Source organism: Littorina saxatilis, linkage group LG3, assembly GCF_037325665.1.
Source record: "Littorina saxatilis isolate snail1 linkage group LG3, US_GU_Lsax_2.0, whole genome shotgun sequence".
In the NCBI taxonomy this organism is placed as follows: Eukaryota; Metazoa; Mollusca; class Gastropoda; order Littorinimorpha; family Littorinidae; genus Littorina; species Littorina saxatilis.
Window position 1 is genome coordinate 21738789 of NC_090247.1, and position 26717 is coordinate 21765505.

Consider the following 26717-nt stretch of genomic DNA (forward strand, 5'->3'; position numbering starts at 1 on the left):
GAGAGAGAGAGGGGGGGGGGAGAGACTCAGACTCAGAACTTTATTACAAAAGGATAAAGGTTTTAGGCAAAGCCTATTCTTCCAACATGTCCTTTATACAACACACAAAGACAGACGCACATAAACCATATAAATTCAATCATTAAAAATACAGAAATACATTGTATGGAATGCAACACAATGTGCATTTAAGGAATTACATAAGAAAAACTCAAAAATTACATTGACATAGTCAATGAAGTTAATAGAGAGAGAAGGGGAGAGAGAGAGGGGGGAGAGAGAGAGAGGGGGAGAGAGAGAGAGAGAGTAGAGAGAGGGGGCGAGAGACAGAAAGAGAGAGAGAGAGAGAAAGGAGAAGGGAGAGAGAGAAAGAGAAAGTGAGAGAGAGAGAGAGGGGGGCAAGAGAAAGAGAGGAGGAAAGGGAGAGAGAGAGGGGAGGAGAGAGTAGCAGGAGCAGGCTATTGCATCGTTCTGTTCTAGGTCTGTCTGTACAGTACATGCTCCGTGGTGATCAGGCGCATTGTTTTCCTTTCTTCCTCGGGCATGAAAAGAGGGGAGAGAGAGTCGGGAAGTAGAAGTAAAACTAGGCGACCCACTTTACTGAGCCGGTGTAACACGAAATGTTTACTCCACGAAAAATTTACTCCGGAGTAAATATTTCGTACGAAATTCTTACTCCGAGTACACTTTTCGTACGAGAAAAGAACTCCCCAAGGCACGAACAAATTACTCCCTCCACGAAATTTGTACTCCCCATTTTTTTTTACTTCCAGTAAAAATCTCGTACGCAAAAATGGGATGCGGGCGAAGGGATTATGCCAAAAAATGATCTCGCGCACACGAATGTCGCGCTACCCTCCTTCCACCACCAAGACTAACAGGGGACAAGGGAGTAAAAATTTTGTACACCTGGCATGGGAAGTTAAATTGCTCGTGTTGGGGTGAAGTAATTTATTCGTTATTTATTCGTCAGGGGAGTAACATTTTTGTACGAAATGTTTACTCGGAACTCACCTGTCTTGGGGAGTAATTTTCTCGTGCAATGGGGGAGTGCTTTTTTCGTAAAGGGAGTAAGTTTTTCGTACGAAATGTTTACTCCGGAGTAAAAATCTCGTGGGAGTAATTTTCTCGTGTTACACCGGGCATCCCGGAGCTAAGCCCTCTGTATCTGAATCTTACAATCCCGACCATACTTTCAGAAAAAATGGAATCTTAAAACGTACTGCCGTACATGTGAGCTTGAAGGACGGTTCCTCAGTTGTAAATATAGCATTGAACCCGTTATAAGATGGAGTGACGTGGAACAGAGAATTAAGAAAAGAAGAGGTTGAGAGTGCTCGAGAATACTGGGCGGGTCTAGGGGTCTGCCTGTGATAGCTGTATTCAAGTCACTGATTGTCTAATTGGTTATGCGAGTAACTAGGTCAGGTAAGAATCTGGAGGGCTTAATAGTTTTGCTAACCCCTCAATTTCAAACCTCGTAATGTTGAGTCGATCCTCAAATTTTGAAACTTTCTTTGAAATTGTAACAAGGAGAGACCATTTGACATACATGCTTGCCACTTTGTAGACGAGCCAGCATAAGCTGAAGTTAATTTACACCAAATATAAAGTATTTTGGCCAACAGATATTGAAGTTATTTGCTCCCCCACCCCTTCTTTTGTGGGAGGGGGTCACATTGTAGTCAAAACAATACGCACGCAGAATTACCCTTTCACAGATGATAGATCTGAAATCCGATTCTACAATCACTGAAAAATCGTCTTCTGACATGCCAGTTAGTTTCTCCACAGCATTTCGTTTCCACACCTAACATTGTATGAAGCAGTTGAACTGCCAGACTGTTTTTTGACTGTTGAATGGTTTCATATAATTATTTGTGTTCGTTGGATTGGGCGTGTGTGTTTTGACTGTAACACTGTTCAATGCACTTAGGCAAACAAAAACAAAATAGGTCTGTTTACGGTAACCCGACCGACCCTATTTTTTTCGCGCGACCCTAGACTTTTTTGTGGCATTGGGAAAAAAAAAAAAAAAATATTTTGGTTTTTTTTTGTAAAATAACGTAAAAATATGGTTTGAAAAAAAAAAAAAAAAATCCCGACCTACCGACCCTATTTTTTTGGCCTATGTTACCGTAAACAGACCTATTTTTTTTGGCCTTATGGTCATTGGAGTGAATGGGGTTGGAGACAATGGCGGGGACACAACTTCATTCACCCACACACTTGTTCATCAGCACAGGTGTGTCACAGAAGAGAGAGAGAGAGAGCAGTAGACACACAGTCTTTCTTTATTTGGTGTTTAACGTCGTTTTCAACCGTTCAAGGTTATATCGCAACGGGGGGGGATGGGATAGAGCCACTTGTTAATTGTTTCTTGTTCACAAAAGCACTAATCAAAAAATTGCTCCAGGGGCTTGCAACGTAGTACAATATATGACCTTACTGGGAGAATGCAAGTTTTCAGTACAAAGGACTTAACATTTCTTACATACTGCTTGACTAAAATCTTTACAAACATTGACTATATTCTATACAAGAAACACTTAACAAGGGTAAAAGGAGAAACAGAATCCGTTAGTCGCCTCTTACGACATGCTGGGGAGCATCGGGTAAATTCTTCCCCCTAACCCGCGGGGGGAAGACACACAGTCAGGCACATCTTAAAACGTAACTCTCCAAACACAGCCAGTACTTTTTAGGATGCATACCTTTAATACAATCAGACGCAATGCAGACATCATATCAACTATTGCTACCATATCTTTAAATATTCATTTATACCACTGAAGCATCATTTATACCATCAAATCTCGAGTACACACCACCTTACAATACACCACCATGCAATACACTAATTACAACATCTTGTCCAACAAACGTGAAAGAAACGTGGGGCTCTTAACACTTTAAACTGCATCACCCATTTAGTTTTGTAAAAGCGTGCAATAACTTCACAAATTTGGCATTTCATTTTTACCACAGCTTACAAAGCATTTCAATCACTGGTGTACATCCATTTCATTCCAGCACTAGCTATGCTACAGTCATTTCTGTACCAACCAGACAGGACCATAAACTAATTGTTTTACCACGGACTAAACAAGTCCAATTCAATGCTTATCTACGTCCATAACATCAAGTCACTCAAACATATGTCACTCACAAATTTGTCATTACACATCTATGCAAATTTATCCAGAAATTACAAAACCTACTGCTCACACCTCAAACATATCTAATACCCCACTGCTGTTATCTTAAAATGAGGGGCCCAGTGGCGTGGTGGTAAGATGTCGGCCTCTTAATCAAAAGGTCAAGGGTTCGAATCCCAGCCACGGCCTCCTGGTGGGTTAGGTGTGGAGATTTTTCTGATCTCCCAGGTCAACGTATGTGCAGACCTGCTAGTGGCTTCGTGTGTACACGCAAGCACAAGACCAAGTGTGCACGGAAAAGAACCTGTAATCCATGTCAGAGTTCGGTGGGTTATAGAAACACAAAAATACCCAGCATGCTTCCTCCGAAAGCGGCATATGGCTGCCTAAATGGCGGGGTAAAAACGGTCTTACACGTAAAATTCCACTTGTGCAAAAACACGAGTGTACATGGGAGTTTCAGCCCACGAATGCAGAAGTTACCTTAAAATAAATATGCAGCTTACCAAAAAGTGTTGAGCATTAAATTGTTGCAATTACAAGGGTACAGAATAATTTCATTTTTCTTCACAGGTATGTACAATTCTAGTCACAGAGTGCTGTTTTAAAATCTGACTCAAAAATACAACATGAAGAAAACTTAAAGCAACTCAACAGTTAAAACCTCAGTTTGTGGTAAACCAAAACTGTACTGCAAATTATGGCAAAGTATAAACAACAGTCCTCTTAAACTGCCTACAGAAAAATGCAACTTATGTTCCATCAAATGTTATTCACAACCAGATACCTGTGACAATTTCAACAAGTACGTTTCTGTGCAACGCCATAACTAGGCAAGTGAGGAAGTGTAACATTTGATTACGTCAGATTATAACAAGTCGCGAAGCGAAATTACTACATTTAGTCAAGCTGTCGAACTCACGGGATGAAACTGAACGCACTGTATTTTTTCACCAAGACAGTACAGCTTCGTCAATCCCCGCGTGAAGGAAATCGCTCACCTCCAACGTGCAAAACGTAGTGATATTGACACGCCAGATTAGTGCATTATGATAAGCAGGAAAGCGCGCTTTTCTGTATTCTTCTTAACTTTCTAAGCTTGTTTTGGATACAACCTATCATATCTATATGTTTTTGGAATCAGGAAATGATAAAGAATAAGATGAAATCAATTTTGATTGATTTCTTAAATTTTAATCGTAAGATTAATTAATCTATAATTGTGATCAAATTTTAAGAGTAAACATGACATATGTATATATTTTTAGATTCAGAATGTGATGAAGAATACGATGCAATCAATTTTAAATCTGTTTGCGAAAAATCGATTTTAATGACAACTTTAATGAGCAAACTCATTAATTAATTTTTAAGCCTTCAAGCTGAAATGCAATACCAAAGTCCGGGCTTCGTCGAAGATTACCTGACCAAAATTTCAACCAATTTGGTTGAAAAATGAGAGCGTGACAGTGCCGCCTTAACTTTCACGAAAAGCTGGATATGACGTCATCAAAGACATTTATCAAAAAAATTGAAAAAATGTCTGGAGATACCATACTCAGAATCTCTCATGTCAAGTTTTATGAAGATCGGTCCAGTAGTTTTCTCTGAATCGCTCTACACACACACACCCTCGTCTCGATTCCCGCCTTTACGTTAAAACTTTTAGTCAAAACTTGACTAAATTTAAAACAGCCCAATATTCAGCAATTGCGTGCAAAGAAAAATCCCTAAAAGCACACTATTGTGTACATGTATCTATCAGCGTTAACCAAGATGGTTTTTACATTTAGTCAAGTTTTGACTAAATGTTTTAACATAGAGGGGGGAATCGAGACGAGGGTCGTGGTGTATGTGTGTGTGTCTGTCTGTGTGTGTGTGTGTAGAGCGATTCAGACTAAACTACTGGGCCGATCTTTATGAAATTTGACATGAGAGTTCCTGGGTATGATATCCCTGGACGTTTTTTTAATTTTTTTTCGATAACTACCTTTGATGACGTCATATCCGGCTTTTTGTAAAAGTTGAGGCGGCACTGTCACACCCTCATTTTTCAATTAAATTGATTGAAATTTTGGCAAAGCAATCTTAGACGAAGGCCAGGGTTTGGTATTGCATTTCAGCTGGGTGCCTTAAAAACTAATGAGTGAGTTTGGTCATTAAAAATCGGAAACTTGTAATTAAAATTATTTTTTTTATTAAACGATCCAAAAACAATGTCATCTTATTCTTCGTCATTTTCTGATTCCAAAAACATATAGATATGTTATATTTGGTTTAAAAACAAGCTCTGAAAATTAAAAATATAAAAATTATGATCAAAATTAAATTTCCGAAATCGATTCAAAAACTATTTCATCTTATTCCTTGTCGGTTCCTGATTCCAAAAACATATAGATATGATATGTTTGGATTAAAAACACGCTCAAAAAGTTAAAATGAAGAGAGGTACAGTAAAGCGTGCTATGAAGCACAGCGCAATCGCTACCGCGCCAAACAGGCTCGTCACTTTCAGCCTTTTGCACTAGCGGCGGACTACGTTCAGTTTCATTCTGTGAGTTCCACAGCTTGACTAAATGTAGTAATTTTGCCTTACGCGACTTGTTATTCTTAACAACAAAAGTACAAAAGAGCTAAAAGATGCACATTTTTGTAACTTTTAAGACAGGAAATAAATAAAAAGGGTTAAAACAAAATAAAATGGGGAAAAAAAACACACAATAAAAAAACAATGCAAGACTTACGTGTAAAAGTACAGATGAATGGAAAAAATGCACACATAGATTTTTAGAACAGATGAATGTCACACAAAAATGATGTAGAGGAATGCATATATGATGTAACAATAAATTAAGTCAGCGTCTCTAATAGACATAAGACTGGACAGAATGTAATACAACACAATTCAATACTTTTCTCATTGAAGAGATCATACATGCCATTTTTATCAGCATGAAACTGAAGAACTTTTGATGTTGCTTCATACAAGCAACTCTTGTACTGCTTAATTAATAAATTACTATGGCGACAAAGAAGAGATTATCACACAACAAAGTGACACTGACAAACAGTAGATAATATACAACCAGTGATGTACATTTTAGTCGGTCTCCGGTCTCTGACCGATCCAATTTCCCCAGGACCTATAGCTTTAACCCCAGCAGGACACAGGTCCGATTAACCTACAGAAGAAGTGGTCAAGGGTTCGATCGTTTTTGACAATGAAGCGGACATGCGGACTGTTCAATTTTCAAGAGGAAAGCTGGTTTCGGTTTTGCCAAGCGAAAGTAAACACTGCGTGAGGAAAGCTGGTTTTGGTTTTGCCAAGCGAAAGTATGCACTGCGTGTGACCAGTTTGTTGAGTGAACGAGGCACCATATGGGATCTGATTCTTTGAATTAATTTATCCTCAAGTTGGATCAAGAAGAAAAAAAGAAAACCGAACCCATATGGTGCCTCGAGTGCATTCATTGACTCAGCAATAAATCGTTTAAACCAATGGAAAACACGTTGTTGCTGCACCAGGACACAAGGAGAATCAAGAGATATGCGAGAAAGTTGTTTTTTTAAAGCAAGAAAAGAGATTAGCAACAACTGTTCAAATAACTTTGAAATGTGATTCAATCCTTTGAGTATCTAGTCATGACAGTCGCGGAAGGTGGACGAATTTAAACTGAAAAATCTTTTTAAATGCGGTTTTACGAGTCTTGTTTTTGTCCTATTGAAATTGCAATCTCAGGACACTGTGTCCTATTGATTTTCAGTCTTCAGGACAATTGTCCTAAAGGCTGCTAGAAAAATGTACATCACTGTACAACACTCACTAGAAAAATCAGACTACCCTAAAATGACAAAAGCGGACATGGTCGGGGAGAACAGAGAGAAAGTCACATTGACAAAGGAAAAGTTACTAGTTTGTGGAGAAAACTAAAGGGAGTATCGAGTAACAAAGCAAGTTAAGCCGATTTGAGGTTAAAATATATAATTCTAGTTCTACTACTTGCATGCTCAACGTACTTCAAATGGAAGCTTTAAGATCTTTCTTTATTTGGTGTTTAACGTCGTTTTCAACCACGAAGGTTATATCGCGACGGGGAAAGGGGGGGAGATGGGATAGAGCCACTTGTCAATTGTTTCTTGTTCACAAAAGCACTAATCAAAAATTTGCTCCAGGGGCTTGCAACGTAGTACAATGTATTACCTTTCTGGGAGAATGCAAGTTTCCAGTACAAAGGACTTAACATTTCTTACATACTGCTTGACTAAAATCTTTACAAAAATTGACTATATTCTATACAAGAAACACTTAACAAGGGTAAAAAGAGAAACAGAATCCGTTAGTCACCTCTTACGACATGCTGGGGAGCATCAGGTAAATTCTTCCCCCTAACCCGCGGGGGGTGGAAGCTTTAAGATTCAAGTCTGTACAATTTGCAACTTTCAGAAGCAATCAAACACTTCTCACAGATATCCTGTTTTTACTCTGAAAAACTTCGATCTGACAATCAAGCAATATCTTCAACTTCAGATATACGTTGACCGTAACACAATCACAACTTCCTAAAGTTTAGGACTACACTTGTTTCTTATTATACAGAATCTCTCTTTCCCTCAACTTCACTCAGTTATGCAATCACAAAAACCAGCCACAACATTCACTACCAAACAAACCCATTGCAAAAGGTTTCAGGGGCAAACATATAATACAGATAACGCACACTTCAGACATGGGATTCAGAAAAAGTGATAATTAAGGAAAAAGAAGGTGGGGGTCTGGGGGCCGCAGAAGGCCCCCAGTAGGGTCCAGGGGCAACGCCCCTGGTCGGGGTCTGGAGGCGAAGCCCCCAGAAGCTGAAGGTTTTTAGTGTTTTAGACACACAAAAATGGCCCTGAAATGTATATTTCAGCTTAATCATAGAGTTTCTATATCAATGGCAATAACAACAATTCAAACAGCAGGGAAACATATGAAAGAAAATTGATTTTTTTTTTTACTTCACCTTGAATTAAAGCAGAACTGTTTTCCATGAGTAGAAAATAGTTTGTCAGAGTCCACGGCAAGTTGATTTTAGCAAAAGCATCGCCAACTTTCACGTCTTGTGTCTTCTGGCCTTTCTCGTCTTTCCAGCTCAATGATACAACTTCATCGAGCCAGTCGAATCTCCAGAGATTTTTCTTGTACTTCTGCTGGTCAATTTCCCGGGCTAGAACGGTTTCGTCTCGCTTTAGCTTCCTCATCATTTTGGCAGGTGGCTCGAAGCGATGTAAAAATGGCGCCGAATCATTCTCATACGGTATGCTTATACTGAATCCCCGATAGCTACGTTGAAACGGTGACTGTAGGAGACAAAGAGCGCGTTCCCATACGGATCGACCAGCAACAGTCTGACCGTTTTAGGAACCAACCGTTCAAGAATAGTATGGAATGGAGCGTCGCGATCAGCGGACCGGTCAAAAAACTTGGGTCTATACCTACATATACCCCCAAATTTTCTCAGCGGATTTGCACGAATCTCAAGAATGATCCCTGGAGCCTAAAAATTTACGGAATTCCGTAAATTTACGGAAGAATCCCATGTCTGACACTTTCATTTCATTGTGTTACCAAGTCGGAACTCAAATAGTCATAGGTGTGTTCTCAACTAAAATACTTACTTAAAAGCCACAGCATAAATTAAAATATACATGTTAATAAATAGAATGTGCTTTACTGTCATAATAAAATCGCGTGCAAGTCCAGATATTGTTCACTTTTCAAGTAAAAAAAAAATTGGTACAAAACTGCAAATTGTACAAGTTTGCTATCAACAATTTTTGTTTTTCTGTACACTTCTTATAAACGTACTTAGGAGTTAGATCATTGGAAGTGATTATGAAAGAAAGAGGAAAGGACTTCAAATAGGTTTTTCAAGCTGATGTCTGGATGATATTAAATCATATCAAAAAATAAATATTTATAAATATACATTGATTATTTACAAACAGGTTAGGAAAGCTGGACTGAAAACTTAGCATACTGAACTTGATCTATAAGTTCCTTCAGGAAAGTAAATTGATAATTCAAATATAATTTAACTTTAGCATCATAACTGCATCAATGCATGTGTATTTAGGTGAATTGATCTCACAATATAAGCCTAGACTGACACTGACAGTCATGCTTCCGAGATAATTCTGAATCAAAGGTATAATAATGTTTTGCTCTAATAAGTCTGCTTCAGGTGTTATGGCAACTGCTGAGTATCAGTGCCACCACTTTAAGAGTATAGCCTAGTAACCATTTAGAAAATCTTCACGCGTCTAGCTAGCGGTGCGCTGAAACAGAGAGTCTGCTATCTCTTCCTCCCCTGGGTTGGGACCCAGCTTCGAAATGGTCCATAGACTAAGTACACAATCAAAAGAATAAATTACTGCATTGAAGAAAGATCTTGAAAAGAAAAATTTGGTATGAATCTCAGTCTCGGTCACCGGTTCATTTGATGGCAATTTCTTTCTACTCAACACTGTTCGAACTTGAGAATGCAAAATTTGGAGCTTCCCAGAAACAGTGTGAATAAATTATTAAAGACAGTGTTATCATATACTGTGCCAGAACTTTGACAGATTACTGAGGCGATCACCACATTCAGAAACAGACAATATAATTATAAACAAATATCAATGGTTGATGGCACTTGCATAATTTACCAAGTACTGTATGCAACTCCATCGTCTTAAAAGTATTTCAATCACTCAGATGTAACAACCACATATATGCCATCTATGTACAATATGAATTTTTCAGACATTTGTGAGTGTATTTGAATTGGCACATTGGTAATACATACCTAAACCACTCCTTGTCATTATGTCAACTTTCCCTGTTTTTGTTGATACAAAACAGCACCACATGTCAACTGAAACGTTTCCCAGAAAAACCCAGTCATATCATGCTGAATGCCAAGGCTCGCTTGCACTGAGGTCTGCAACTAAAAACTTTGCAACTAGGGCGGGGATGTAGCTCAGTCGGTAGCGCACTGGATTTGTATCCAGTTGGCCGCTGTCAGCGTGAGTTCGTCCCCACGTTCGGCGAGAGATTTATTTCTCAGAGTCAACTTTGTGTGCAGACTCTCCTCGGTGTCCGAACACCCCCGTGTGTACACGCAAGCACAAGACCAAGTGCGCACGAAAAAGATCCTGTAATCTATGTCAGAGTTCGGTGGGTTATAGAAACACGAAAATACCCAGCATGCTTCCTCCGAAAGCGACGTATGGCTGCCTAAATGGCGGGGTAAAAACGGTCATACACGTAAAAGCCGTGGGAGTTTCAGCCCATGAACGAACAAACAAACTGCCACAAATGAGATAAAACTACAGATTAGCAGTCAGAAACCGCTCTAAAACGAGGTAAACGAAAGTTAGCTGCACCAACATGCTTTCCAAGCACAAACTCATTATCTCCCCTTTACACAAATCCAAACAAGCGTTTCTTGCAGCATCTTCTCCCCTTAAACGAGTCAAAGTGAAAGAAACCATGAATCCTTCATCAGTTTTGTAGACTTTCCCTCATCATTTCAGCCTGTGCATAAACTACCAGTCTTTTAACATGCACTCGCACTTCCAGTTTCCATGTTAGCAAGCATGCAATGAGAATTTCTGCACATTATGCATCATGCACAATCGGATGAATCCAATAAAGTCCTTTGGCATCACTGCAAATAAGAATGTCTGTACAACTTTATGCGTTGCTGGCTCTGGCCTGCAGAGCAGCAGAAGTGGAGTGTGTTATGAACGGCGAGGCAGACATGGAGGCCACCGAGGAGGGAGCAGACATGACATTGAACACCTGAATGTGTGTGGGGGAGACTAGAGGGGGGGCAGGTATAACCTTGAAGGTGGAGGCTGCTGTGTTCTGAACAACGTGGAACGCCGAGGCAGAGGCCAGCTGACCTTGAGTAGCGGGCATGCCAGCGAAGGTGAACATGGTGGGGTTTGGCTGCTCGTCCGATGGGGTCAAGGGCGGGCTGAAGGTCACTGGCACCATGACGTTGAGGGGCTGAGAGGACGGCACGGCGGCGGGGCTTGGGTGGACTATGTGCACGGTGGGGGGATTGGTGGCTGTGGTGAGAGCTGTCACAGCTCTACCAGCAGACGATGACCGCGTGTCAAGGTAAGTTTGCTGCAGCTGCTGTGCAGCACTGGACACAAAGCCTGAGGCAGGCACAGCCTGAATGACGCGGTTTGCCACAGGCATCTGCTGGGCCATCGAGATTTTGTTCTGCTTCCCCTCAGACTGAGGGACGCTCATCACCGGGATGTGGATGATGTTGCTGCTGCTCTCTCCGTTGGGGCCGTTAGCCACCTGTACTGTGATACGCTGGATGTTCTGCGGGCGAGTGGCGACAGGCTTTGCCGGGCACACCTTCACTGTGGACTCTGACGTGGGCACAGCACTGTCACCCTCCTCTGACAGAAATCTCAGCGCTCGAGTTGATGAAGACTTCATCTTGGGTTTGCCGTTAACACTGGCAGCCTCTGTGATTTCTCTCTTCACTGCACAGACCGGTTTGCGGTTGGGGGAGGGAGGAGTGGTGAGGTCAACTTTAATACGTTTGTCCTTGTTCCCGGACACCTCCACCTCGATGTAGCACCGCTTGCGACCGACGCCCCCCACCGTGGGCAGAGCATTCTTAAAGACCGTGCCAGCGATGGGAGTGTGTTCGTTCAGCAACGCCATGTTAGAGCCAGGAGGGGAGAGCAGCTCGGTCCCCGTGGGTGGTTGCGACTTCTCCAGGAAGGACTGAGTGGACGCGTCTTGCTTGGTCTTGACCGGACACTTGAAGGAGTGGAGGATGCCCTCGATCTGGTCCTGCGTCAGGGGGATGAGGGTGGGGGCCTTGCTCTGACCGCAGGGGCCCGAGAAACTCTTGGCCTTGATGATGACCGTGTCGGAGCGAGGGATGACCCGCTGCAGGGTGGACTTGAGACCGTTCTTGTAGGAGACGGTGGGGGGCAGGTTGTGGGTAGCAGCGGTGGGGGTGGAGGTCGGGACAGTGAACTGCAGGTTGGCTTCCAGCTGGGGGTCGGTGCTGCAGCGTTTGGGTTCTGGGTTGAGCTCCTCTACGTCTGAAAAACACATTAGGCTATTGATGACTTTTTTCGTCCCCGTTCTTTGATAGAGACAGTGGGTTTGAACCCACAAAAAAAAAAAAGCAAGGAATCAAAATTCAACTCTTTTATGAATTTTTTTGATCATCACTACTCTAACCCTTCCTGTCATCCTCACCTCATCATTAAGCCAAGCCAAGCCAAGCCAAGCCCCCCCCCCTCCCCCCAGTATACGACTTATTTTTAAAGTACGTATAACAAATGGTCTCGACGAGCTTCGTAGAATCAATGCACTGCTATGACTATAGGAGTAACTGTAAAACACAGAAGAATTTATGAAAAAACAACATCAGCAGCAACAGCAACACCAAAACAGCAACAAAGCCTCTGGTAAACAGACTTGTTACGGATCATAGGTTCATCATCATCACAAATTCCCAACCTTGGGCAATTAAAGATTCTGTATCCAGACCTGGGAACCCCTGTTTTGCACTCAGAGTATTCTCAAACAAACTTGATGTATTTTCAGAAAAATGAGCGTACTCCACACAGCATTTGAACATCCATGATTAAAACATGTTTCACACGCGTCCGTCACACCGTTAATTAAGTTTACCTATACATTTAAAACAAATGCTTTTTTCAATGTTTACTGACAAAAACTGTAATCATGTGTCAAAATACTGGATCGGCTTCGGGATGGGCTTGTGAAGAAAAGTAGTCTAGACATTTTTCTCGGCGTATTTTTTCCCCACTGACCGTACTGATCGTATTCTCGACAATCATGCGTACAAAATACGACGAAATCGTATGGGTTCCCAGGTCTGTGTATCATAGAAAAACTCACCAAAGTTGAGTTTCTTGATGGGGCTGGAGGGTTCCGAGGCACAGCCATAGAGCAAGGAGCGTTCTCTCTCCACCACCTTGATGATCTGGTCGAATGACGTGTGTCGGGAGAACGCTGGCATGGAACCGTCCGACAGCTCTTGCTTTAGGGATCCTCTCGCTGTCTCTGCACAAAAGTAGCGGAGGACTTTTCTTTAGAAAAAATGTGTGCACATAACATTAATGCGAACCGCAGCGTTTCCTTCTAAATTTTCAATCTACCGTTTGTCTTCACCACAGAATGACACAGGCTCCAATAACATGGGAAGTAACTCTGACAATTTCAAAAATTGTAAAAAAGTAACCACAGCGTGTTTTCCAAAACTGTACATTCCCAAAACCCTCCAGGAAGTGGGTCCAGAAAGAAACGGACATTTTATATAGCATAGTTTAATATGTGAAAGCAAAAGTAAGAGTGAGCAGTAGTGTCATGATGGCGTATAGTAAGCGTTTCTTGGATCTGCAAACAGGTTCTCTACTGGGTGCTATTGTGCGCATCAACAAAAAGAGAAGTAAAAAGACATAAAAAACAAAAAACAATCGTCCTGGAGCCGAGATATCAGGAAATGGAATATTTTATGTATGAGAATCAAAGAAAATGCGTATAAACTCCGTATACAAATCCCTGCCCAAAGCTCATGTCTGCAGATTTGCACGATTTGACAATCTTGTGGATTATCAAAGAATAGTATAAGAATGACAAGATTGATGTAATAGAAAACTATTCACCTGTAGGTAGTGCAGGCCGAATAGGACGGAAGGTGTTGTTCACAAGCAAGGACGCTGAAACAGGCAAACTTCACACTTAGGTTATTTCCCTTTATCAACACATGCTAAATTATAGAATTTGTAAATGTTTATATCACCAATCGACTTATTTTCAAAAGCAGAAATGAGGCAGAGAAAGCAAAACAATAAAAATATATATCCATGCTAAATTGAAAACACATTTGAACTAATGACATTTGACTACCTCATAAAATTACTGATATCCAAAAACAGTTTTATTGAAGTTAACAACAGCCAGCAAAGTTGTAGTTTATACCCACTATTTATTGTTTTGTCTACACTAACAAAATGGATAAAACTTAAAAGTTGCATTTTAAAATTTACAGAAAATAATAGATTTACATATTGTCTAATGTTTGCTTATTTCTCTTCTGACAAACTAAAACGTAGTTGTCGGCTTGAGGATTGAAGTATTTCCAGACAACAGCTTGTGGAAATCATGCAATAAGCAACTCTAAACCAGAAGCTTTTTTCTGTCCATTGCTAAACATGTGCTGTGAGAGAGGTTGGTCAAGTGACTCACCACTGTCGTTGCGTATACAGTCCAGCAAAGAGTGGCGTGTACTGGGGCGGTGCCAGCCGTCTGTGTAGCACACTGAAATGACAACAGAGAAGGTGTCAGCATCATCTGCTGGTAATGTCAGGCGAATGACAAGAAGATCTGCTGATAATCATGTGCAATGTGGTGTTACATTTACATCTTTATCATGTGAACAAAACAGGTGTGTTGTGTGTCGTATTCATTGCATCACTTTGTTATAGTATTTACTATTATGTCCAGTAGTCTGGCGACGTGTTGGTGAGAATGTTTTCTCATGTGGGCATAGCCCGAGTGGTCTCGTCTTATAAAGACATTGTATTTATAGCATCATTATGATCTTATATGTGTGTTAGTATGTGGTTATGAAGTGTTGGTGGAGAATAAGAATTGAAAAGGTGGTCCTGCAGCTAAAACAAAAATGACCTTGACTATTGTGTGTACGTCTGGGCTACGTTTACAATCCCCCCAACAATGGAATCCCAAACTCAATCAGACTAATTCTATTGGCCCCCCCCCCCCCCCCCCCCCCCCAAAAAAGTCTGTTTACGGTAACTCGACCGACCCTAAGTTTTAGGCCTGACCCTAATCTTTTTTTTGGATCGTCTGAGAAAAAAAAAAAAAAAAAAAACCAACCCCGCATCCAAAATAGAGCTGTTTGCGCTCAAACAGCAGACGACAGAAGGGAGGTAAGCTCAAAGTACTGTTAGGAGTAAAGGGTCGTCACTCGTGTTACTTCCTTTCAAAATGGATGTACGCAGTGGTGTTCGCCACCCGCTAGCTGTAAAGCTTGATAAATGTTGTCATGAAAAGGATGGGGTGAAAATTATCAGTACCTATCCAGCGAGTTTTAGTATCATTAACGTTTTTCAACAGGCAAAAACAGGGATTGATGAGAAGAAATGAACTGTGAAACATCATAGAGAGGGAAGGAAAAAAAAAAAAAAAAAAATAAATAAATAAAAAAAAAAAGCCGACCTACCGACCCTATTTTTTCACCCTATGTTACCGTAAACAGACCTATTTTTTTTGGGCCTTGAATGAAAAAAAATCAAAGAGGGCTTACTATTAGATTCTGCAGAGTCCAGCTTTTCAATGTCAGGCCCAATGTATTTGAAGGCTGGTTTGCGACCTCTGATCTCCGTGACGTGAACTTTCTGAATGAGGTCAAGGCTGGTCAAAATGTTGGCGATGTCGTACAGTCGGCGGATCTTGGCTGCAGGAATAAAGACAAACTTCACAATATTTGGTTAGGCCTATGTAAAACACATTCATCCAAAAGGGGATCCTCCACTACTAAAGCTGATGATGCTTTTAAACTGTATTCGATTCGGGTATACTTTTGTTAAATGGCAGACTGTCCGAGACAATTTTGTCATGATTTCTGTACAATTGCTGATTTATTTCCAGTCCTGGGGAAAGGTGATGGAGTGTTATAAATAATAAGAAAACATTTATCCAGTCTGAGTATGAGGCGTGTCTAAGAGCACTGCCGTACGGAGGAATTATGCGGGCATCCCACTCCCAGCAAAGAGAAAGAGGGAATGTGTTCTCGGACTCTCGAGGCAGATGCCAGACAATAACACGTGGTCTCGAGACTGTACCAGCAGTTTGTGTTTTTATCCAAGAAAGCATGTTCTACTTCTAGTACAGCCCCGTAATATTTATGTTCGAATCCAAAAAATGATCACTATTTCATGATAGCAAGAGCCGGAGAAGGGTATGAAAACCCTGCTCAAATTCCTTTTTTTGTTTGGTAATATCATGAAGCGTAGGTCACCTTTTTCAGACTCAAACCCTAACATTGTTCCGATTCTTTTGGTACAGGTGGCTGATTACACCTAAACACGCAGACACCTGGGCAGCACTAGCTTTCCACTGGGAGGAAGCGACCCCAATTTTCCGGCATTGAGATAATGGAGTAGAGTGGAACCCCCCTTTTAAAAAAAAAATCCATTTTAAGATCTTGTTTTCTCAGACTTTCTGTTCATAACCTATGTAAAATTATCTCCATTTTTTAAGACCCTCTTCTTTTTATATTTAGTCAAGTTTTGACTAAATATTTTAACATCGAGGGGGAATCAAAACGAGGGTCGTGGTGTATGTGCGTGTGTGTGTGTAGAGCGATTCAGACTAAACTACTGGACCGATCTTTATGAAATTTGACATGAGAGTTCCTGGGTATGAAATCCCCGAACGTTTTTTTCATTTTTTTGATAAATGTCTTTGATGACGTCATATCCGGCTTTTCGTGAAAGTTGAGGCGGCACTGTCACGCCCTCATTTTTCAACCAAATTGGTTGAAATTTTGGTCAAGTAATCTTCGACGAAGCCCGGGGTTCGGTATTGCATTTCAGCTTGGTGGCTTAAAAATTAATGAATGACTTTGGTCATTAAAAATCTGAAAATTGTAAAAAAAAATAAAAATTTATAAAACAATCCAAATTTACGTTTATCTTATTCTCCATCATTTGCTGATTCCAAAAACATATAAATATGTTATATTCGGATTAAAAACAAGCTCTGAAAATTAAATATATAAAAATTATTATCAAAATTAAATTGTCCAAATCAATTTAAAAACACTTTCATCTTATTCCTTGTCGGTTCCTGATTCCAAAAACATATAGATATATGTTTGGATTAAAAACACGCTCAGAAAGTTAAAACAAAGAGAGGTACAGAAAAGCGTGCTATCCTTCTTAGCGCAACTACTACCCCGCTCTTCTTGTCAATTTCACTGCCTTTGCCATGAGCGGTGGACTGACGATGCTACGAGTATACGGTCTTGCTGAAAAATGGCAGCTACTTGACTAAATATTGTATTTTCGCCTTACGCGACTTGTTAAGACCTGATTTTGTCAGATTTTTGGAGGTCTTAAAAGGAGGGTTCCACTGTATATAAAATGCAAACAGAAAAATCACACTGTTACTCACTCTTGAACTTGGAACTTTCCAAGCGATCAAGCTGGGCGTCACCAATGAGTATTTTGGCCGACAGATCCAGGTTGACTGTTCGAGGCTGCAGGGAAAAAATAATGTTGATGTTAAAATAGGAAAGCACCAAATTACGTATCATGTTTCATAAACTGTGCTGCAATGATTCCTGGCTTTGAAGGTATTGCATTTCCTACTCAAAATGAATCATAAATTTCCTAAGAAAATGCCTATTAGTATTACTTCTCTTAGGCCTAAAAAAAAAATAGGTGTGGTAACCCGACCTACCCTATTTTTGGGGGCCGACCCTATAACTTTTTATTACATTTGTAAAAAACAACAACAAGAAAAACCAAGTAAACGAGTGCAGAAAACGCAATGAAAGCGAAAGCACCTGAGTCGCACACTTATTTCCCCGTCAAGTAGGTTTAATTTGTACACAATAGAATAAAAAGTAAAAAAAAGAAAAAAAGTGATTGCCTACCTTCCTACCCTATTTTTTTGGGCTATGTTACCGTAACCACACCTATTGGTTTTTTTGGCCTTAGTCTAATGCAAGGGACACGTGTACACAAGACAAAACGCATTAAAAATATCAATGGACTGTGCTACCTGTGATAACACTCCTTTCCAGACCTGTTTACCCTAAACCCGAGGCAAGAGTACTTTCCCAAAAAGTTAAGTGTATTTTTCAAAAAGTTGGTGTACTTTGCAAGCAAAGCCATATGGGCTAGGGAAAATGTACGCGTGAGTACAAACGTGTTTGTTTAAGAATAGCATGTCTTGTGAACACCTTCAGAATTTAACTCCTTCCAATACAACAGGAATAAAACAATTTTATTTACCTGTCAGTTTATTGCATTATAACCAGTGTCTTCCAAACAGATTGATAATGAAAAGATGAAGTTTGTGAAATAACATCTGCGGTTGACAGTGGCAAGTTCATGTTTACAATCATCTCAGAAAACATTGCTTCAGCGCGGACTACAGCCTTTTCTTCTGGCAGGATTTGCTTTGCGGGAATGAACTTCATAATTCCTTGGCAGCTTTCAGCGGATTTCTTTGCAGCAACCTTGTCCAGAGTTTTGGAACTGCAGTGTCGTTCGATGTCATATTTCCCAGCATGGGCAACGGAGAAATCTGATTTACAATACTTGCAGTGTGCATGACTTTTTCCCATAGTAGACTCCACAATTCCTGGCTCTTTCTTATATTTATCCAAGAAAATCTGCTGCTTCTGCTGTTTAGACTTGGTACAGTCATCCGAAACTGGCACATTTTTCCGCTTCATTTTGCCACGATTATTCAGACGATCGCACGTGCCAACAACTGAACAAGGTTTCCACAGCTGAAGACTCGCTGTCATGCTTATCTCCCTTCGACCGAAACCAGTTGTACCATTCCGTAATCAGCACACCAACACCGGAAAACGTATTCTAGACTTGTTCTGAGGCGTATTTTGTGCGTGTGTCGCGTATTTGCGTACCGATAATAATTTGGCGTTCAAAATACGCCCAAATTGTACTGGTAAACAGGTCTGCCTTTCAGTTTCATTAGCTGTACATTTCCGGCAAGTTAAATTTAATCAGACGAAGGACTTTTCTTTACTGTATTATTCCACTTCTGGTAAATTCACATCTTGTCCTGAAAAGCGGCATCAAAAAGCTACCCTAGTGTAAATGAAATCACCCGCCTGGCAGAATGACCAAGCTGCAAGGTCTTTGATTTGTTTGTTTGTTTAACGCCCAGCCGACCACGAAGGGCCATATCAGGGCAGTGCTGCTTTGACATATAACGTGCGCCACACACAAGACAGAAGTCGCAGCACAGGCTTCATGTCTCACCCAGTCACATTATTCTGACACCGGACCAACCAGTCCTAGCACTAACCCCATAATGCCAGACGCCAGGCGGAGCAGCCACTAGATTGCCAATTTTAAAGTCTTATGTACGACCCGGCCGGGGTTCGAACCCACGACCTCCCGATCACGGGGCGGACGCCTTACCACTAGGCCAACCGTGCCAGTCCAAGGTCTTTGATAGTCTTGGAGTTATGACAAAGTTGTTGACCCATGTCATTCTCAATCTGGATTAGAACCCCTGACACCAGGGTCACAAGTACAGTTCTTAACCACCCTATTAAAGGGACCTCAGGTTATAGGTATAACTGAAAAAACATGTAAATGCACAGCTATCAAAGACCGAGTCAAACAGATTGAAAAATCAGCTGTACCTTTGACACCAGGAACAGCATGAGAAACTTTTGACTCATGATTCCCAATGACTTGTCCTTTCGCATCTCTCCTGCAAAATAAAGTACATCCAACTTTAACCTTTAGCTAAATGTGCCGTTAGGCCCCCCCCCCCAAAAAAAAAGTGTGGTTAAGGTAACATAGCCAACAAAAAAATAGGGTAGGAAGGTAGGTAATCACCTTTTTTTTTTAACTTTTTTTTTCTAATGTGTACAAATTAAACCTACTTGACAGGGAAATAAGTGTGCAACTCGAGCGCTTTCGCTTTTATTGCGTTTTCTGCACTGGTTTATTTTGTTTTGTTTTGTTTTGTTACAAATGTAATAAAAAGTTATAGGGTCGGCCCCTAAAAATAGGGTAGGTCGGGTTACCGTAACCACACCTATTTTTTTTAGGCCTTAGGAATTGCAATGCGCAGACACAGCAAACAGTATTGTGGTATAACTGTATTCCCTGGATGATAGCTGAGAATGTTTAAATTGGGAAAAAGTTTTAGATGTAGTTCTACTTTAATACCTTAAATGGTTTGAAGAGGAAATACCTGATAAAAACGTTTCCTAGGCAATACAATTATAGACACAAAACCAACAATAACCAAACTCATGTCCATCTCGGTACTTCATAACAGCATTATACAACTGAAATAACCAAGACCACTTTATGACTGCACACTTACTAAGTGACTTACAAGTTACATTTCACAACATCCCAAAACTTTCAGAAACCTTCATCAGAAGTAATAAGTCACAAACCAAAATAAATAAATATTGCTTTTCTCAGAAGGAGTCGTAAACAATTAGCATGACTACTGACCTTTTTGTTTGAGTTCATTGAGGGGGTCATCACTGGGCCCACCAGGGGTCAGGATGTCGGACTCCCTGTCCGGTGTGAGGGGACACAACTCTGGGTTCAGCTCTCGACTCAGCTCCTTCTCCTTCAGACGCGCCATCTGCTCTCCAAACCCTTCCTTGATTGCCAGAGTCTGAAAAAGAGACGAGAAATTGAGAAGATGTCTGCGTCTTTAGGTTGAAAAGTACAAAACCAAAGCAAAGGAATAAGCAGCAAGTTTGAAGCAAATCATGACAATCACAGCTCCCTGAATTTTCTCGAAAAAAAAAAATGTTTTAAAGGGTTGGGGCTTGGAGTACATGTTTACAAAAAAAGGTTGCGGGTGGAAATTCTCTTGAGAGCACGACACACACCAAACAATGAGGTACGCACAGACGAAAACCTTCCAATTTTGTGTACACCAGAGTGTTTCTGGTAACCTACAGCAAGTTTTGGGCTATCCAAATTTCTCCCACAGTGCGATGTAAGCATAAAGACCGTTTTCTTGTTCTTCTTCTTAGAAATGTAACAATAAGTGAAATGCCCGTACCTTGAGCCTAGACAGCGTGGTGTTGAGGTTGGTCTTGCCGTGCCAGACGTACTTGTTCTTGGCGTGACGACTCACCACCTCCACACTCTCCAACACGTTCACGATGTCGTAGATTCTCCTTCTTTCAACATCTGCAACAGTTGCATTTGGGGGATGAAGCAAAAAATCTTTAAATGAATTTGTAGCAAGCTCTTGCATTTTTAACAACCACAAAGAATATAACTCACAGAATAATCAAAATTGCTTCAGCTGTCACAATTTCATTAACCCATATTGGCTAAAGAAAAACAGATACTGAGTAACAATTACCCCACTGAAGTAATGACAACCAAACAATGCATATTCATAAAGTGATCAACAGCACCAGGGAAAACCAACAAATACAAAAGTTTGAACAATGGACCTGAAGGTTATGCAACCAGTAACATAGCAGAAATTAAAATTTAAGTTGCCAAGTTTTGGTTCAACTTATAGTATACAAAGTGTAGAAAATGAGCCATGTTAGTTGTTACAAAACCATCAGGCCTCTTATGGGAATAGGTGTCTTCCCAATACATCAGTATTTATTCAGAAAACAAGCAGCTTGAGACAAACTTACTGAGATCTTTTGCTACTTCATCCAGGCAGATTTCAATTTTCTCTGTTGGGTTTGGGTACTCAGGATATCTTTGCAGAAACCTGAAATGCAACACAAAATAATACAATTAGTTTTGTGAAATCAGAATACAAAATGATTGTACATCAAAGAGATCAGCACACCAACAAATATGCAGTAGTAACAGACTGTACAACTACAAGCCCACAACCATATGTATCGCCGATTTTTATTAAAAAAATATGATTAAATCTTGGCTTGTAAAAAATAGCAGACACAGGAACTAGGACACATTAAAAGTGCTCAAGTCATACACAAATTCTGGGCATGAATCATGGGACAACTCTCTACTAGTACCAGTATCAATGGAGCTTACAAAAAAGTCTGCTGTCCTTTTCGGCTTAAGTTCTCAAGATACCCAAAATCATGTGTGACCTGCAACATACCTGTAACAGAGTAGGCCTAATGATTTGTCTTTCCTTGATCCATGTCCAAGCTCGTTCTTGCCATAGTCACTGTCTTGTGATGACATGTGTTCCGTGTCCAGACTAGATCCGTCCCCGACCTCCACGTCTTTTTGCTCCTCTTTCTGGCTCTGCTGCATTTTGCGAATCTCAGGACTGACGGCACTAAACAACATCCTGAGATTTGCGGTAGGCGACGGTGGAGCCTCCATCGCCCCCTGAAGTTCTCTTGAAGGGGAGTCGTTACCTGAACGTTCTGTGCCAGCGCTGCAACTGCTGCTGGTACTTTCTGCATCTTCACTTGCCCTGCTGCCGCTAGAGGTGTCTGCGTCCGAGAAGCAGCGTCGCATCAATGATGAAGACGAGATAACAGAACCAGAGCAGCCATTGCAGCAACTGTCTTTCTTCTCAGGCCGTTTTCTGCCTCTTGACGAGACAGACATGGAGGCCGAGCGCTTCATTCCGTTTTCTTTCCCTGCCTGTCTCCCCTGGATTATGTCTTTCTTCACACCCACGCTTGATTTTAGATCATAATGATTGCCTGGAACTATGGTGTGCGTGTTGATGTTACAGACTTTTAGACCGCCTGCCCTTTCATGGTCTGGAATGGGTTCCTTACATAGATGCTGCTGTGTAGACTTTAGCAAAAATTCCACATCGGCCATATCTGAAACAGACACAAAGAGAAATATAAGACATGGTCCATTGCTAAAGTTTTTGTGCTCTAGTGCAAGTATTTTAACTTGGTTCCTTGTAGTACCGTAGCCTCTTTGGAGTAAACAATGAATTTCCAGTAAATCCCTGCCATGACACCAGCAAAATCTTACAATGCAGCCATGAGGCCCACCCAATAAGTAAATAGACAAATTGCAACAACCAAAAACATACAAACAAAACTGAGTGTAACATTCACATAAGGTAAGTTGCTGATTTGTCACTGTCAGTAAGTCAATCTGAAGGCAAAATAAAATCTTACAATAACCAATCAAAAGAAGAAAAACACAAAAATGGACAAATGGCAAATACTTGAATTTAAAGCACGCTAAACAAAATAGGATCTGGATGTCAAGGTGAACAAATTTCAGAAATAAAGCAAACAGTCAGGACTCAAAAGACCAGACAAGTGAAGTCAAAGGAAAATCAGATCAATGCCCCACTGCCATTTTTTTTAAACAAAAGAATACAGCCTCCTCACTCTAAAGATTGCCCTTCCAATCCGTAACACTTCATATCCACTTATGAAAACATCGCGAAGTGGCAATGGCCTATTCCACATGTCCGAGAATGCCCTCTCCACAAGCGGGAAAACGAAGCCGCAAGCGTACCGCCATTGTAGGGGTCATTCACTAAAAACTACTACCAATATCCAACACAGACTCAACTTGACTGAAAATTCAACGAACATTGGAATACAGACAAGCGCAGGTTTTGTTTTACAACGAAACAAGACGTCGATCCCACTGGTACGTTAGCGACTGTTATTCGCTGTGATCTACCGCCAAAACAGTCGTGACCCGTTAGAACTTTACCGTTTTGGCTCCAGTACAACTAAGAAACCTGTGACAATTTAAAATCTTCAACACACAGACAAAGACATTTTCAGCAGTTATCACAAGTTTCGAGCCCTTGTCATTGAAAAATGGAAGTTATACAGCCAATCTGTAAATCATACCAACGATCCCGCGATTGCCTAGTTACGTTATTTTGACATGTTGTACATCGCGTTTTGCATCCAAAACAACAGACAGAATTAACAAATTTCACAAATATTCAAGTCTTATCATCACATACCTTTGTCTTACAAGACTAGTTGTGAAAACGTTTGGTAAATACTGTCAGAAAAGCGCAACAGGTGTGTACCCAAAAGCCGCTCAAAGAAAACTGCGAACAACGCATGCATCACTTCGCAGCAACCCGTCTCGTCTGCGGTAGGCTATTCGAAATTGGCGCGTGATAGCGACGCACGATTCGGGGCCCCTGAACATGGATACACAGCAGATCAGCTAACGGCTCCTCGACTTATTCACAATCTGCGTTGTTTTCTAGGTCTCCCCTCCAAAATAATGATCAGTGTTTCGAAGCACAATTGAACGAAAATCAAACCATGGTTAAATGTAACAGAAAAGGCCAAATATCACCAGGGAACCGAAAGGTTTTACTGACATGTCAGCACAGGTTCGATGGTCAAGTTGTGTTCCAGTACTGGCCGAGTAGGCGGGCCGGTTGAAACATTTTTAAGTACTAATTAAAAACGAAATACGTCGGTAAACCATTCACACAGATAAGAAAAAAACAAACTAAGCAAGCAACACCGAATGATTGTAAGCATCTGCAAAAATGTCCTTCCTACACCGACTTAGTCGGGAGGTGACCTAATAATTCATGCGCACAGCCGTCGTGTGATCGCAGCCACATTCCAAGCAAAGAGTCGCCGTTCACACACACAATACTGAACTCACATGTAAATACTTAGTTGTACTGTTATCAATCTTACTTGAAATGAACTTAAAAAGGACAATTATGGAACGATTGAGGATAAATCGTCCACAATGCTCGATTTCCGACGTCGCGCAAATGGCTCTCTCCGTGCTGATGTCACCGACAAGTACACCCAATTTTTTTTCAGAAGTGATATACCCAGCGTCCTAGAGACTAACTGGACGATTCAGGACAGTAGATGGATATCTCCTCTAGCTACAGATGTAATCAGATGTCCGAAAAAACACACAGAAATCAAATAATTGGAATAAATGTAGCAGATACTCACAGAAGGCATGATTATGAGTGTCGATCTATTTGGCGCGAGATGACGCGCTTTTGGTTGCCAGCTACACGCCCATCGCGGGCTAGACCAATGAAAAGCGTCGATGAGCTGGTTATTGACATCAATGACCTAGAAAACGCCAATAGGCGGTGAGGTCGAAGGTCAGAATCGTGGCATGTCCGTACTGCGCTTGTTGCAGGTACATTAGCTAAGGTAGAAAAACATGTCTGAGCCAGCTCGTTTGTCCATATAAGTGGTTCGAACACAGCGCTTTGAACCACCGTACGTTGTCTTCACGTGATGATTTTGCATTTATTGCGCGAAATTTCTCCCGGGGTTTTCCGGGCTCGCGGGAAACCAGTCGGGGCGAGCTAAAGTAAACAAACCTCAACAAGGTGGAACTTGTGACGTGGGTTTTGCTTTTCTATGCATACTTTTTTTTCCACACGTCCGAAGTGAAACAAAATCGAAAATTAAAAAAAAGTAAAAAAACAGAATAACCTGCAGAAAATATTTGCTGGCATGTGATTGAAACCACTGTTGAAAAAATAATCGGTAACCTGTCAGCAAGTGGTTTTAGAAGGTGCCTATTTTATTATGAAATCCATTTTATCCGGTCTTCCTTAAATTCAGAATTTTGAATATAACCTATATTTACTGGTTTCTTTCTAGTACCTTGACTGACAAAATTGTCTGCGGGTGACAGTAAACTATGACAAGCATTTTGATAAATTAAGAGCAACCAGTTGTACACAGGTCACCTCAGATTTATTATTTTTGTTATCTGTTTTCTTTTTAATCCTGATTTTTGTTACTTTACAAAAGATCTATCTCCCGGTTTAAAAAAAAAGTATTGTAACTGAGAAAGGTGCCTGTAGATGACGCTAACAGTACACATAAGTATGTCTGTTGAACCCACAAAATGTGGACATATACATTTTTTTTCATAGTAGTAATGTTAGTTATAGAATAGTAAAACACAAGCACCACCGACAAGCAACATGCCTTTCAGACAAGACAATATGCTCAATCCTACAGGTAGTTTACTTACTAATAAGCTCGATCCAATGGTAACACAAGGGCATGTCACACAAAACACCTACACACTAGCACTGGCTATTAATCATGTGGTTGGGAATATTTTCTACATCAGGCAGGTAGACACATGTTGGTCACTTAAAACAAAATGTGGCAGGAAATTCCAATGTAGGCATAAAAGCAAGAATAGTAGGTGCTAAACAGAATTAAGAACACACTCAGAAACTAATAACAAATTTCAGCTTTGGCTTTCATTTCATGTTCAAAATGTTTCCTGGTATGCAAACTGCAAAATATGTTGAGTAATCAACAATTTTTCCTCTTATTTCTTTGGTGCAAGCTGATTAGAGCGCAGTGCAGTTCTTCACAGAAGGGCCCTTTGAAGCTTAAAATTACATAATTATGTAATACAGCCAAACCTGTCTAATACAACCACACAAGAGACTGAATAAATGTGATCATCACGGAGAGGTGGTACTGGTAGCCATGGAATAGTGAATATATTAACACAAAATTGTCTGGAATCCTCAGGGTGGTTGTGGTCAAGAGGTGATGTCAGGGCAGGTTCCACCATTATTTATTCCTGTTCACTATTAACATTAACACAGCATTATCTGTAACACTCGGAAAGAGTAATTAACATTTTCTTCCACCTGCTAATCAAGTAACTTGAACCTTTCAGAATCTACGTCACAGGAATTTGGCTGGCCTTAATACCATCCTTTTCTAACAACAGTAAGGTTCAGTTTGCCGTGCAATTCTTGACCTTGTCAAAAATACAAACAAATAAAAAAAATGGTTGCTCAAAAACATTACTGGTACTGGGTTGTTC

At 40.7% G+C, this 26717-nt stretch overlaps 1 protein-coding gene across 2 annotated transcripts; it reads right to left on the reverse strand.

The window, feature by feature from the left end:
* Nucleotides 1-2695: 2695 nt before the first annotated feature.
* LOC138961865 (transcription factor E2F8-like) lies at nt 2696-24921 on the reverse strand. Of its 2 annotated transcripts, none has more exons than XM_070333541.1 (12): nt 24851-24921; nt 22066-22750; nt 21623-21702; nt 21025-21155; nt 20460-20628; nt 19628-19698; nt 17395-17479; nt 15524-15673; nt 14443-14514; nt 13860-13913; nt 13093-13257; nt 2696-12263 (listed from the first exon to the last, which is right to left on the reverse strand). In XM_070333541.1, the coding sequence occupies exons 2-12, from the start codon at nt 22746-22748 to the stop codon at nt 10876-10878; spliced, it is 3048 nt and encodes a 1015-aa protein (XP_070189642.1). In that variant the 5' UTR covers nt 22749-22750; nt 24851-24921; the 3' UTR covers nt 2696-10875. The 2 variants fall into 2 exon arrangements, with proteins under 2 accessions (XP_070189642.1, XP_070189643.1); XM_070333542.1 differs by lacking the exon at nt 24851-24921 and adding an exon at nt 23875-23958.
* Between the last annotated feature and the right edge of the window lie 1796 nt (nt 24922-26717).

Excerpts from the sequence above, each read along its gene's own strand:
- LOC138961865 (XM_070333541.1), bottom strand. The coding sequence starts at position 22,748 with ATGGCCGATGTGGAATTTTTGCTAAAGTCTACACAGCAGCATCTATGT. Across the intron at positions 21,703-22,065 it reads TTAGGCCTACTCTGTTACAG|GTTTCTGCAAAGATATCCTG; the intron begins GTATGTTGCAGG and ends GTTGCATTTCAG. Across the intron at positions 13,914-14,442 it reads CTGTATACGCAACGACAGTG|CGTCCTTGCTTGTGAACAAC; the intron begins GTGAGTCACTTG and ends TGCCTGTTTCAG.